Source organism: Callospermophilus lateralis, chromosome X, assembly GCF_048772815.1.
Source record: "Callospermophilus lateralis isolate mCalLat2 chromosome X, mCalLat2.hap1, whole genome shotgun sequence".
In the NCBI taxonomy this organism is placed as follows: domain Eukaryota; kingdom Metazoa; phylum Chordata; class Mammalia; order Rodentia; family Sciuridae; genus Callospermophilus; species Callospermophilus lateralis.
In genome coordinates, this window is record NC_135325.1 from 7,593,276 (window position 1) to 7,608,543 (window position 15,268).

Genomic DNA, 15,268 nt, shown 5'->3' on the forward strand with positions numbered 1-15,268 from the left:
CTTTCTTCTTTTTATGACTTTTGTTCACATTGGATGCTTCTTAGGAATCCATTTTACAGATCAGGGTCCAAGATAGAAACTAATGTTTCTTTTGGAAGGTTCAGATCTTTAACTCTAAATAAAAGCACTCACTCCATCTTTGACCCAGAGAGGTTCAATTCTGAATCAATTTGCTAAAAATAACTATTTTTTCAAATTTAGTTATTTCTACAATTTAGTTGACTGGGGATCATTTTGTTTCTCATTATAGTACTTTTAAAAAGAATGTTGAATTTGTCTGTACTACAACTTCCTGTAGCTAGTTTGAGACTAAGAGGCAAGGAGAGGAAGTCCCAGGGAGTATAAGATTTCTTCAAGTGAGGTATATATTTATTAAATATATTTAAAAGAATATATTCTGGGGCTAGGAATATAGCTCAGTAGTAGAGCACTTGCAAGGCTCTGGGTTCGATCCCCAGAATATATATGCTGGATATTCTGGAAGAATAAATATTCGGCTTTTATCTGCAAACTTTGAGAGGGATTGAATGCAAGTGCTTAATCACTGAGTTACATCCCAGCCCTTTCTTTTCTTATTTTCAATTTTTTTTTCAGTTGTTGATGGACCTTTGTTCTATTTATTTATTTATATACAGTGCTTAGAATCGAACCCAGTGCCTCACACATGCTAGACAAGCACTATACCACTGAGTTACAACTCCAGCCCCTTATTTTTCTATTTTGAGACAGTCTCACTAAGTTGCTTAGGGCCAAAGTGCTCTGACTTCTTGATGCTGTATCTCAAGAATGAGGTGAAAAATAATACCATGATAAGAATTCTTCACATTTAAGATTATGTTCTTATGTCCACTCAGTTTTTCCTTTTTCCTGTCCTTTCAACTCCAACTGCAGCAGTGAGATGAGACAGAAACAAATTAATTGCCCTTTAATACTGTTATGGAGACAAAAAGACCAAACAAGCCCACTTAGTGAATTGATCATTCAGTAAATTAGATCTTCATTGACATAATCTTTAACAAACTGACGCCTCCTAGGTGACCTTGTTAGATGTAAGTGGAGCAGTTTTACCATTTGTGAGGAGAATAATCATGATGGTGCTCATTACAGTCAACAGAATTCCTGTGTGGGATTAATGACTACAGTGTGTTTGGGAAAACAATTTCTCCAATGTTCTAAGGAAATACTTCTTCAAAGACTGGCAACTGCTCTGACACTCTCTGCCTCCTAATATGGGCAACACCTCTGTTTTCTTACAATAGATTGTGGGACCAATTTTAAACCCAAAACAGGATGCTGCTTGGGAACATTTTCTATCTTGCCTTGTTATCTCTCTGAATTAAGAGAGAGAGAGGGAGAGAGAGAGAAGAAAATTTGGCTTAAGAACCACAGCTAGATGTAAAACATAATACGAAATAAGGTGGGGGGGACTAAAGGACATGGACATTGCACCTCCTTTTATGTACACTCTGGTTATATAATATGCTTTGGGAGGTTGATTAGTGAGGTCTCATCCTGCTCCTGATTAGTTTAGTGCTTGGCCTCTGTGGGGGCTGAGGGTCTTGGAAGCAGAGGTTTCTTAGAAGCTATTACCTGGATGAGGCCAGCTTCCCCGCTTTGTGGCTTCAGCATGCTAACCTACAACCCTTCCTGAAATCCTATTGTTTGATGCTGAGGAAATAGACACTTGGATGGGAATCTGAACTGGGTCTCATAAATTGCCTAGAGGTCAATGGCAACAAATATTAAAGAGAAACTCTTGTAGTAGTATGTTTTCTGTTTTGTGATGCTGGAGATTGGATCTATGGCCTCACACATGCTAGGCAAGTGCTCTCCCACAGAGCCACATCTCCAGCCCTGAAGAGAAACTCTTGAAAGAGTAACAGAAAAAGAGAAAAGAAGACTACAGAAACTAATCTCATGTGACAGGACAACTCTTGCTCTAATTTCTCATCCCCAGGGTGCTTGCTGTTTCCCCAAAGGTATGACTATTGTGTTGGTCTTCATCAGGCATGTCTTACTACTCCCATGCCCTGTTGCCAGGGAAAGAAATTGCAAAAGGTTTTTCTTTGTAAAAGTTACCAAATTTATAGGACTTAACTAAATTTATTTAGTTCATTTTAACATTGTTTGTTGATTTTAACACATAAATACAAGACAATTAAATAAATCAGAGAAGAAATACTGCAAAGACAAATCAGCACTCAGAAATGTCTTATTACCATGGTTAATCTGGGATACAACATTCGCTTGAAATATATGCAAGGGAGCCTTAGTGAAAGATCTAACTAAAGGGTTTTGAAATGTTCCTAGTAAGGACATACTTGAGTTACTGCTCAAGCAGGGATAGGTGGAAAGTAGGAAAGACTACAGCAATCAGGGTTTGATACTAATAGAAACAACAGTATCACGGGATAGTTCACTGTTTTCAGTAGCTGCTCCCCCTTGTCATTATACACTCTTTAAGACTTGACACATTTTAAAAAATAATTAGAAATCTGGCTGGGCCAGAGTGTACCAGTGGTAACAGTCAACAATGTACCATGCAGTTGCCTTTTAAAGGACAGCAATATGATTTGTTTTCCTTATATATCTCTCTTTTCAAAAGTAATCCTACTCTGTTCCCCTCTTCTGAAAGGCTCTGGGGACTTGAGATGTGGCAATGTATGTATCTCCTCCACGTTCACAATCTTCCCCATATATGGTCTAGATTAGAGTTTCTTCCCTTTCTGTGACCAAGTATTAAGCTTAACATCTTGGTGCAGATTCCATAATCTGATTAATAGGGATGTGGCCTGGGGATGGGTACTGGCATTGGATGTCATGTATGGTTGTACAGGTCATACCCTGTATAAAGATGCCCCCAATAAGATGACTAGGACTAAAACGTGACCCCACTCTGCTTGCCAAACCAGGCTGTATCTTCCCAGGGGGGGTACCTTTTTCTAACTCACTCAAAGGCACTGTATGAGCTAATTGTGGAACTGTCTGATTAGAGTCTGGCTGCATCATTATTATTTCTTGATTTCAATGAAGTTTCTGTATTTCACATCCATATAATCTCCAAAAGGAGCTTTAGAATTCACTGAATCAGTAAGGATTTTCTGAGTTATCACATTAGACAAAACAATAAAACCATGATTCTACAAAAGAATAAATCTACATAGTAGAAAATAAATACAAAAAAGGTAGAAATAAGATTTCTGACACGTGGGTCCCTAGAATTTAGCTTATATACAACAAAGGCATGCACAACTAAACTCACCAAAAGTCTGAAGTCAACAGTTGCTTTCTAGGATGTTATCAAAGATAACTTAGCCTCTTTAAAATGTAGCTGGAAATTAACTACGTTTTTGTTTATACAAGTCTTATTCTCACTGTGTTGTTTAAAACCAACCTTCTTTTAAAATGAAGGTTCGGAAACCAAATTGCTAATGTCTAAAGGCCACAATAATGTCTTGGTTTCCCCTTCCAATAGTAACCATCGCCTTTCATTAGCTTATGTTCCTCCAGAGGTTGCTGAGTATAAAATAAGTTGATTTTCATACATCTCACATTGTGTAAAAGGTAAAATTGGACATTTCACACCATCAAGCATCATGCTTTGATTTTAGAAAAAAGGAATCACATTTGTTCAATAAAGTGTAAGCTTCCCCTCTTTGAAGTCCTTCTGAGAGCCATACGGCTTTTACCATTGCAGGAATCTTCTTTGTCATTAAACATGTGCTGTTTTCCAGTGAGATCATGAAGGCACACATCTCCATTCTGAACACTGAAAGAAACCCCATTCCTCTCTGTAGAAGCATTACCTGTATAAAGAAAAACAAAGTGGGTATGATGAAGTACCCACAGAAAGCATTAAAAAACAAATGTAAACACTTTAAATATGCACACATGAAACAGCTTTTAAAAATATTTGATATATATTTATTTTATTTTTCATTCTATCCCTTTCCTAAGGGCAAAGTAAGCACAACAAATTGGAGATTGATTCAGAAATGAGTTTCCTATGACAGCTTTCTTTTTAATGAAATGGCCAAAATATGAAGCAAAGCAAGGTATTTATTTATTTGTTTATTTATTTATTTTGGTACTGGGGATTGAACCCAGGGGTGCTTTATCACTGAGCTACATCTCCAGCCCTTTTTTAAATTTTGAGATAGGGCCTTGCTAAGTTGCTGAAGCTAGCCTTGAACTTGTAATTCTCCTGCCTTAGCCTCCAAAGTCTCTGGGATCACAGGTGTGTGCCACAGCACCCAGCCAATATATTTTATTTTAGGCCCCTTTTCTAACTCTGATCAAAAACATACTGACTTCAAGAACATATAAGATAGCCTAAGGCAATATTTTGATCTCCCCCCAAAGTTAAGACTAACAGAGATCCCCATATATACCCTTAAAGGTTCCTGCTTCTCTAAGATTCCTATAAAATGAAACTGTGCTAGCAGAGAATGTTAGAGCAACCAACCATAACAGTCATGGCAAGAATAAATCTCTGAACATCTTCTAAGCCAGCCTCTCTGACTAAATTGAGATAGAACTCATTCCCAATAGAAAACCATAGATTCCAATCTAAGATGCCAGGCAGGGAGCAGCTGAGCATTCAGTGACACCTATGCGTTGGACCCAGGTCTCCGGGACCCCAAGTAGGCCCCAGATTGTAGGGCTACATAGCTTCCAAAAACTTCTAGCTTCTTGGCACCATCCTTCTGAATGCTATACCATTGGGAGACTGTGTAGGAAGTGGGATAATAAGCCCATTTGTTAGTTGGTGATGTAATCATAACAACAGTAATTATATCAGCACTGAGCACTTGATAAATATTATCTCATAACTCTATGGGATAGATACTCTATGGGATATTATTATGCTCATTTCAAAGATGATGGAATTAGGTTTATAGAAATTAAGTGCTCTGTCCAAAGTTCCATGGCTCAGAAGGGATGAAATCAACATTCGAGGATGTTGCTTCCACACTGTGAGCTTGTGACTCTGTGATATGATTTATCTAAGGCAGCTTAGAACTGAAATATGTCACATTCATGCAGACAAGGTGATGGATCTGGTTAATGCAGCCCCATCTGTGCCACAGCTCAAACAGGGCATGTGATTGTCTGAGGCAGCTGTTCTGACTTAGGCATTTTGGTCTGAGGACATTTTGGTGCAGGAACAATTTGTCCCAGTATAATAAACAAACGATTCAGCTGCTAGTGTCTCTTTTAAAATTGCCGATTCCATTCCTCATCCATCCCTGAACCTAATGTGAGGACTGACAAATCAGGGATATTCATCTGACAGACTTATTAGGTAGTCTGAAACAGCCATTCTGGTGGCCTTAAAATGTACCCTTCCTCACTGTCAGGCATCAAAAATAGCTATGTCAAACAGCTGTGTCAAATGTGCTACTTCTGTCAAATTTGATTCCCCAAAGAATGACAATATATTGATAGGGCTAGGCAGGTGAAGCTTCATCTCTGAGCTCTCTGTAGAATATGGAAAACTCTGGTTATGGATGAAGAACGTCAAACACATGCAATTTTAAGACTTCTGGATGACCCAGCCCATTCTTCGATTTCTCGATTTTCAACTTGCTCTCACAATAAGTTATTAACCAACCTTGATTCCCACTGCCTCTACTCCATTTGCCTACATTGAATCATTCCTGATATAGCTATTTGGCATAGAGCCCAGATCTTTTCTTCTGGTATTGATAGAAGATCCAAGGCCACATGGCAGCAGTTTCTCATCTTTTATAGAAGGAGTTCTCAACCAAGGGCAAGTTTATCCCCCAGGGGATATTTGGCAGTGTCTGGGGATGTTTTTGGTTGCCACAACTGAGGGTAGGGCACTACTGGCTCTGCTAGGTAGAGGCCAGGGATGCTGCTTTCAATATCCTGCAATTCCACAAAACAGAATTACCCAGCCCCAAATATCCCCTGTACCTGAGGTTGAGAAACTGATTTCAAGGCATCCTATTGTATTTTTAAAGTCTGAACAAACCACCAGGGCTCCGCAACCCTCAGGAGACTGGAAAACCATTTGGTAAATGTATGAACTTTCTCACAAATTTATTTGAATTAGTCATGAAAAGAACTAACACCCTTAAACAGTGAATAAAGATAAATTCTCCATGGAAGGAGAAATATATTGGCAGAACTTAGGTTTTTATAAAATGCAAAAGATAATATTAAGCAGAAGAAGGCAAGCTTTTATGAGTAATGAACAGCCCAGTCTCATGAAAGAAAGAAAATGTAATGAAGTTTTAGCTAGAAATGTCAGACATAATGAGTGCAGGAGGCACAGTAGCAATAATCTGTTCATATACTGATGACATATATGGTCACCAATACTGGTCACAATTCATCTTCTAGTATCTGATATATTTGTGGGGATTTGAGTGCTGTCACAAGGCAGCCACACTATGGGAAAGAATTAACAAACATGAAAAGTGAAAAACAGGAAGGTTTAAAAGTGTTAAAGATGTGTACGATTATAGATATAATAAAAATTAATATAGTCTCAAGGACTATTTTAAGTACTACTCTCATAGAGCACAGTACTGAAATCTTTGGGCGATATTTGGATAAATAAACTTCTCTTTTATGTAAGGGAACCCCATTTTGATCCACTAGTCATGTATGTAATTATTCAGTTTGCTTTGCAAAAATACCACTAAAGGATAAAACTACTTAAAAAAATAAATACTAGCTTGAGAAATACTATATTGAGACATACATACCATTCCCGCTTGCGTGTACTGAGCAATCGTTATTCACTAGCAGTGTGGTGGAGTTAGTGGAGTTACTGCTTGACTGTAAGGAATTTGAAGAGCTGGATACTCCTTGGTTTACAGTCTGCTTCTTTAAACCATTAGTAGCAGTTTTACTCCAGTCTACAGCAGAATAAGCATTACAGAAAAACAGGGCCTATGTTGAAGCTCAAATGCAAGAGACAGATCACAGTGTAACAAGTTCTAGCAACAGATTTCTCACTTTGAGATCTTACAGAGAAGTCACACATTTCAAAGCTGGTGTGATAAAAGATGTTTTCATTTAGACTATTTACATTTGTCCTTTAAATGACTGCCTGGTTAAAAGTAAACTATATTCTCCTAGAACTAAAAGCCAAGCTCATTTGATTGTGTCTATAAATAGCTACTGAATTAGGTACTAATTCAAAGCCTCACACTGTCTTCACAAGAACAGGAATCAACTGTGTTGTGATGACTAATTCTTCTTGAATTCATAGAAATGACTGGCCTATGTGTATTGCTATTTCCTGAGAACAGACTCTAGTGCTCCTCACCCCCAACCCAGGTAGGATGATATTCACACAAAAGGAATCTTGCTTTTTTAAACAGTACTTAATTTTTCTCATTTTAAAGAATATGTACTACCCAACAGAGCATATGCAAAAATAACTTCCAAATAACCAAATGTGTGACAAAGCTTATATACAAAGTTTGGTCTGCTAACAAATAAAGTGACTGACAACTAGGACCTGTGGAGAAAGAGTTGAGTCAACCCTTAAAAAGTTATGAAGGAAAATATTAAAAATTATTTTGGGAAATGAAAAACATGAACTCAATACGAAATAAATTCTAAAAATGTCACTGTTGCTTCCTTCATTCAAGAAGCAGCCAGTCCACTAATTCTATTGCTTGTAAAATTCCCAAACACCACTATTCACTAGGTTTTCCCCCTAATGTTCACAATCCATAGGCTTCTGTTGCACAGGTTCTATTTTTTGATTTTCAGATCCAAGGGCCCCTTAGCAATGATTGCTTTGGAGTTTAATTTATACATCCTTTCCTTGAGATTTAAGAGGAAGAGAAAAAGTAAGGTTAATTTTTACCAGAATTTTCAGCTAGCCGGAACTTTCCACAACAAAGATAGCGCCTCCATTGCTTCCTGACATTCTCTTTTGCTACACAGTAAAAGATGAATATGAAAAATCCTAAAGGGGGAAAACAGAAAAACAAACCATAACATAATAAATTTCAAATAAGACCTGAATATCATGAGCTTACTTTGCACAAAAAATAAAATCTTTGGCAGCTATAGGCAAAGTAAAATTTTGCACATTTACTAAAAAAGTCCTAAGTTCAAGGCTTGCTATGGAAAGGCACCCAGAGAATGCCCTTCATTTTTAAAAATTTTTGTAAGATAAAGAATACTTATTGACTGGGCATGGTGGTGCAAGCTTGTAATCTCAGCGATTGGGAGACTAAGGCAGGAGGATCACAAGTTCAAAACCAGCCTCAGCAACTTACCAAGACCCTAAGCAATTTATCAAGACTATGTCTCAAGCATAAAAAAATAAAAATAAAAAGGCTGGGGATATAGCTCAGTGGTTGAGCGCCCCTGGGTTAAATCCCTAGTAGCAACAACAACAACAACAACAACAACAAAACCCCAAAATATATAAAAACAATGATAACTTCACATTTCCAAAATTAAGTTCACTGTCTCTCCTCTCACATTCTGTCATTGGCCTTCCCTGTCTTGGTAGTGCAAGCCATCCACCTTGGTGGGTCCTTGGCTCCTACCTCTCCCTCCCTCTGGATTCATAATCCATCTCCAAGTTTTGTCAAATGTCATCTCCTTCACAGTCTCACATTCTTCTCTCAGGCCCACTGTCAGGTCTTTGCTTGGCCTTTTCCCAATGTGCCTCCCTGGGTGGTACACCCAGTGCACTCATTAACTATCTTCCTGCTGCCCACCAACCTGCTTAAGGACATTCTCCCTGAATGTCTCAGCAAGAAGAGCAAACTGAAGATTTGAAGGGGCCCTCAGACTCCACCTCCTGACCACCTTCATCCCCAGTTATGCAGGCCAAGGCTCCCCATACCTCTCTCTCTGCCACTCCCCAAGGCTTTGGCCAATAATATTTGCTGAATGTTTGGATGAATTATGAGGTGCTCTCTCTCTCTCCACAACCCTTTTAAAATCTTTTGAAATACCAGATTTGCTTCTAATAGGGTACACATGCCCACCCTTGCTGAGAGCCATAGCCAAGTAGGAATGACGCATGGCAATTTCCTTGTCAGCCTACCCAATGTTGCTTAGAGGGAGGACTCTCCATTGTGGAAATGGGCTTGCCTTGGACCCAGGTCATTTGCAGTGACATTGCATGAATGTTTGAGAAAGGTGACCCTGCTCAAGGACCAGGGTGGATCCGGGTTTAGGGTGGATCCGGGTTTAGGGTGGACCCTGCTGGGAATAGGGCGGTTCCAGGTTTAGGGTAGATCCTGCTGGGAATAGGGCATATCCTGCTGCCTCAGGCGCCCGCTCCTTGAGTTCCCGTTGAGTTCTCGTGGGATTCAGAGAGTATTTGGTATGCAGAGCCCGGTGGAGTGTGTGGATTTCCCCAGAACGTGCGTGTGGAATGCCGGTGACAGTTGAGAATAAAGAGTTGCTGTTTGAATCTACAAGGTGTGTGGTGGCTCGGTTATTTTGTGCCCAGCCAGACTGCGGCACACCCTCAAGACTGCTGTCTGAATATTGTATCCCTTTCTTCAAAGTGTCACCCTGGTTGACACCCTGGAAGGCCACCCTTGGTTGCATTAGGGGGAAAACAACATGTGTCAGAGAGGTCAAAATGGAGATGCACACAGCCCAAATCAGAACTTATGCATACGTCTCTTTAATCAACTCAAAAGCATTGTGAATTGGGCATTAGTTCTCTTTTATAGAAGAAGCAGAAAATGTTTTCTATTCATTCAAACTCAAATAAGAAGATTTTCTGGAGAAATAGAGAAAAAGAGGTAGGTTAATTTTCCACATTAAACGTGAGGGTGGATACCTAGTTTTTTGTGTTAATGATTAATGTGATTTGGACATATAAACTGTTTGTCTTAAAGTATATACTATTTAAGTGTGCCATTGTTAGCAAATAAAACTTTTCTCAAAACCCTTAGAAATAATTTGCTCTTCTTTACTGTTGTTTTTGTTTTGGTATTTAATACCATGTAGTGTGATACCTGGATATACCAATTTGGAGACTGGTATATTACAGATAAAATTAACAACCATATGTAACCAATAAGCATATTTGGGGCTTCCTCCAAATAAAATAAGAACTAATGACCAAATCAGATATCTGAATTCATATCAGGGTGGGATTTCTTTTTTCTAATTCTTTTTTTAGTCCTAGGGGTTGAACCCAGGGCCTTGAGAAATGCTAGTCAAGCATTCTACCACTGAGCTACATCCCCAACCTATTTTATTTTATTTTTTAAAATTTTGAGACAGGGTCTCATTAAATTGCCATGTTAGCCTTGAACTTGTGATCCTCCTGCTTCAGCCTCCCCAGTTGGGATTAGAGGTGTGTACCACCACTCTGGTTCTGGGTGGGATTTCTTTGAAAACCAGCAAAATGATCTATTGCCTGATGGAACTACGTGAGGGTGCTAGGGGAGCTAAAAGCAACAGGAAAACAAGCAGATGAGAGACTGCAATGAGAATCTCAAGCAAGGATTTGGAATAAAAGGAAGCCAAGGGACAGTGAATTATTGTTATTGTAATGTAAACCTATTAGCCTGCTGGGCTTTTAATGCCAAAGCACTTCCATTAAAAATTAACAGCTGACAAGTGTTTTATAACACTACTCTAAAAAAATTAGTCATTTGCTTTCATAAAGAATACAACTATGAGGGTGGGATTGTGGCTCAGCTGTAGAGCAGCTGCCTAGCACATGTGAGGCACTGGGTTCAATTGCCCAGAACCACATAAAAATAAATAAAATAAAGGAAATGTGTCCATCTACAACTAAAAAAAAAATAAAAAATAAAAAAAAAAAAAGAATACAACTATACAACTATGGGGCTGAAGCTAGAGCCCAATGGCAGAGTGCTTGCCTAGCATGTGCAAGGCACTAGGTTCAAGACTGTTGTTAAATATGATTAGCACCATATTTAACAACAGCCAAACAAACAAACAAACAAAATAAAGACAATCTAAAAATACAAAAACTTGGGCTGGGGATGTGGCTCAAGCGGTAGCGCGCTCGCCTGGCATGCGTGCGGCCCGGGTTTGATCCTCAGCACCACGTACAAACAAAGATGTTGTGTCTGCCGATAATTAAAAAATAAATATTAAAATTCTCTCTCTCTCTCTCAAAAAAATAAAAAATAAAAATACAAAAACTTAAAAAAAAAATACAACTATGAGGGTTCCAAAAGGAACATTTGTTGAGTTTCATTAACAAATGGAAAGCTCAGAAGGGAAAGGCAACATGCAGAGCCTCCCCCTTTCGTGCTGCAGAGTCAGCTCAGTAACTTCTAAGGATTAACCTCTGGGAAGACTGTTGCCACTTGGGTCTGTTTATTGCCTTTCCATTTATCATCTGATGTCTCCAAATCAAATGCTGGCCTAGGTTGAAGTGGCCAGCCTTCCTATGGACATGTATAGTATGTGTGCTTTTATGGTTCTACTTCAATAAATTAGTTTAAAAGGGAAAAAAAATAAAAAAGGAAAGAAGAAAGTGAAGGAAGAGTAATTGGCTCTCTCAGAAGAGTTCCTGGCAGGTTTCCCTCTCCAAGGAGATAACAATGGATAAAGAGGAAAAAAGCACAATTTCTTGAATTTAGTGAACACTTTTCTTCCAAGAATCTCAAAGCTCTTCTTCTCAGCAATAAATCTTAACAATGAATGTATTTTAAACCACTAAGCCACTTTGCAGATATTCTTTTAGTAGTGATATTTTATTTTTCAACTGGGATCATTCAGCTCGTATTTAATGGTGTAGAGCTTACCTTGTAAGGTGTTAAAGATGGCAAAGAGATACATGAAGGTGATGTTAACTGGTCCCCAGGCAAAGAAGGCAAAGCCCCAAGTAATTCCCAGTAAAAATGTGAGGCCAGCAATACTCCTGAGGTCTTGAATACTGGTTTTTCGCTGGGCTCCCAGTTGCTTCTTCTTTTTAATTCGACAGAGCTGAACCAGGACGACAATGAACATGCTGATGTTCAGCAAAAATATCACACAGAAATATCCCACAACTGTAATATAGAATACTGCATTGCTGTTGATCCAGCAACTGGAATTTGGGGGGGGGGAGAAAAAGGGGAAATCACATTACTATGATGAAATAGTGTTCTAAATGATACACTGAGTCTATAATGTTTCACTAAAACATTTTCTACAGGAGGAAAAAAAAGTGATGAAGCCGCTGTTGTCCACAACCATTTATGGCTCTTAAGGAAAAGAATCTATCTTAGGACACTTGGTGATTAAAAATATTTTCAAAAAATATTTTTAGACATTCAGGATTTCACCCTTGCAAACTCTAGCAATTCTATTTCATGAGCTTTATTAATATAATGTAATTTGTTTCATTTTTGAGAGGCTAATAAAATATTTCCAATATAGTTTTTCCTAATTCATTAGTTAAATAATTGCATCTCCAACTACCTTATCTCATTACATATGACAGTGAAGGCTGTTGTTAAATATGATTAGATTTTATTATGATGACAGCTGGAGTTGATATGCTGATTAGATCCTCCATTTTCTTGGAGAATTTTATTTTCTAGTTTACTTAACAATACCTCAGGGAATTTTGTACTCACAAGTCATCTGGTGAGCCATTAGGGAATTTTCCATAGGATCCAAGCCCGTAATTATGTGGGGATATAATCAGGACAATAGCTACAACCACAGCTGGTACCCCTGGAAGATGGGAAACATTGGTCACACATACTTTTAACAACCAAAGATGGTGAGAAAAAAAGACTAAAGATCATTCCATTTACTTCTTGTGGCATGGTAGAGACTGGTTATTCACCAAATGAGTTTCTTTTTCTCTTTGACACATAGATAGACCCACTCAGCCTCCCTGGCAGCCAGGTGTGCATGGCCATGATAGGGAACGGACAGATGCAAGAGGTTAGGGGATTAGTTCTATAAATGGGGCCCACTGTGCTGATCCCACACACTTTTACTTTTAAAAAGCTATTTACTTACAGCCCTGTCTGGCTTAAGCTGACAAGATATGTTACATTCCTTAGCAAACTACCTGTTATCTGCAGGAGAAATTCAGGCCCTGAAATGCTGATAAGAAGAACACAAGCTTCAGGGGACTTCTGTGACCTTTACACAGATCAGATCCCAGAACTCAGGGAGATAAGGATAATTCCCCCAACCATAAAACCTGTAAGAATAGGTTCCAGTTAGAACTGGTCAGCAGAGGCCAAAGTGATCTAAAGTTGCCTTGGCAGTAAGGACTTGAAGGTCTGATGTCATCTGCTGTCAGTCAAGAGGTGAATCTGGGTGAGACTCTCTGGAAACTTCCCTGGGATCTCCAATAAATCTGGAGAGCTGGAGAGTCACATTGTTCCTCTCCTCTCTGAGACAACCCACTCTCTCCCTTGAGAGTGTTCCCTTTCTCCTTTCCTACCCCTTCTAAATAAACCTATAATTGTAGTGACTTGTCCTAAATCTTTCTGACTGGATCCCTAGAATTGGGGTTTAAAAGGAGGGTGCCTTTCTGCTGCCTCAGTTTCCTGTAAGTCCCCAATCCTGTAACACCACATGACTAAGTTTTGGTCAGTGGAATTTGGTCAGAAGTGATAAATTCCACTCCAGGTCTGCCCTTGTGAGATCTTTTACTCTCTTTTCCCCAAAACTCAGAGTAACCTTGGAAGCACCATTTCCAGGAAGTCTTCATCATCTTGGATCCCTGAAAAACTGCAAGACCAGAGACTCTTCTACTCCTTGTAACTGGACCATGTATAAGCAGGAGATGATCATCTGAGATTTCAAGGCTTATCTGTTATAGCAGTGAGTGTTACCCTTAACTTACACATGACTGGAATGTAAATTTAAGAGTAAGCAATTCCTGGTGAATCATTCATAATGAAACCAAAATCCTGATTCTTTTTTTTTTTTTTTTGTGGTGCATGGGGATTGAACCCAGGGCCTTGTACATGTGAGGCAAGTACTCTACCAAAATCCCTATCCCCCCAAATCCTGATTATTTATAACCCAGCGTATCCCAGCTGATATGGGGGAGGTGGCTGCCACTATTATTGGCTCTCTCAAGGGCCTATGAGTTTAAGAAGAAGAAAATGAGAAGTTCCTATAAGTTTAAAATGGTTTCTGGCTGGGAAAGAGGGCTTCTCATCTCTCTAGATCATCACCCACCTGCTCTATGCCACCACCTCACCTATACACACAGACCAACCAGCCATCTAACTCAAGGCTCAGGGAAATAAAAAACAATTGCTTTCACAGACTGGCTGGAATGCCTAGTACAATGTAATATTTCATTTAAATCCTTTATATTTGAACCTTCTAATGATATTGACATATGATAATTTCCTAAGAAAGATGTTTTTCTAAAAATACAATATTGGAAGGTTGGGGATATAACTCAGTGGCAAAGCATTTGTCTAGCATGCACAAGGCCCTAGGTTTATCCCCAACACCACAAAATAAATAAAATAAAATAAATTAAAATCAAATAGTGATAGTAGGGCAGCTTGTTCTTCACAAGGGCATCTGACCTTTAAGATTTCTCTAAAGAAGACAGAGTCTGTGCCCAATATCCAGAACAGGGACTTATCTTTCTGGGGCAAGTTAGGGGAAAAGGTTGTTTTATTTTTCTTCACAAAGAATGACAGGCAGGGTGATAAGGATGATGAAAGGTTTGCACTCCTGGCATGTAGGGACTGTTTAGCCTGAAGAAGAGGGAGTCTGCAGGCGGTAGCAGCTGGAACACAGTAGAAGGGGCCTGCACAAGGAATCAGAAAGGCAGGCTTGGCTGACTTCTAGCCTTCTGAATTGGGGATAAATCACACTGGCATTTTGAGCCAGTTTCTTCACCTGGAGTTGACAAAAACTGCCTTAAGTACCCCACAGGCTTGATTTTAATAAGGTGACTTATGTGAAAATACCTTGAAAAATTGGGCATAATACTACTTGTGAATAATCCAAAGGATTCCTGGGCAGAAGAGGTATCAGATGATGATGATGATGATGATGATGATAATGATGATGATGATTTTGTCTTGACAGCAAAACCATTGGTAAATGTCTCCAGGGAGCCAAGTGAACTTAATGGGAAAACGGAACTGAAGAGCTTTGGAAAGTGGTCATTGGCTGCTTTGTAAGATAATGAGCTCCCCAGTAATGGAAGTGTTCAAGCAGCAGTTGGATTATCTTTAGTCAAGGAAAATCAGGTGGATTTGAGGAGGCACCTACATCGGGTTAGGATTTGAAGAAGCCCTACAAGATCTTGGAAGTCTAAGGCTTTGTGACCCACCACCAA

The 15,268-nt window shown here is 39.1% G+C and overlaps 1 protein-coding gene across 13 annotated transcripts in view; it reads right to left on the minus strand.

Moving 5' to 3' along the window:
* Positions 1 to 3,376: 3,376 nt before the first annotated feature.
* The window catches only part of Adgrg2 (adhesion G protein-coupled receptor G2), a 64,577-nt gene continuing 52,685 nt past the window's right edge, over positions 3,377 to 15,268 (minus strand). For 12 of the 13 annotated variants that reach the window (XM_077106653.1, XM_077106655.1, XM_077106651.1 and 9 more), the window contains 5 exons: positions 12,570 to 12,669; positions 11,754 to 12,037; positions 7,853 to 7,954; positions 6,738 to 6,890; positions 3,377 to 3,806 (listed from right to left, as the gene is read on the minus strand). In XM_077106653.1, the coding sequence (XP_076962768.1) occupies positions 3,622 to 3,806; positions 6,738 to 6,890; positions 7,853 to 7,954; positions 11,754 to 12,037; positions 12,570 to 12,669 (824 nt within the window). In that variant the 3' untranslated portion in view covers positions 3,377 to 3,621. The remainder of the gene's footprint in view (positions 3,807 to 6,737; positions 6,891 to 7,852; positions 7,955 to 11,753; positions 12,038 to 12,569; positions 12,670 to 15,268) is intronic. The other variant, XM_077106656.1, reaches the window with a different exon arrangement.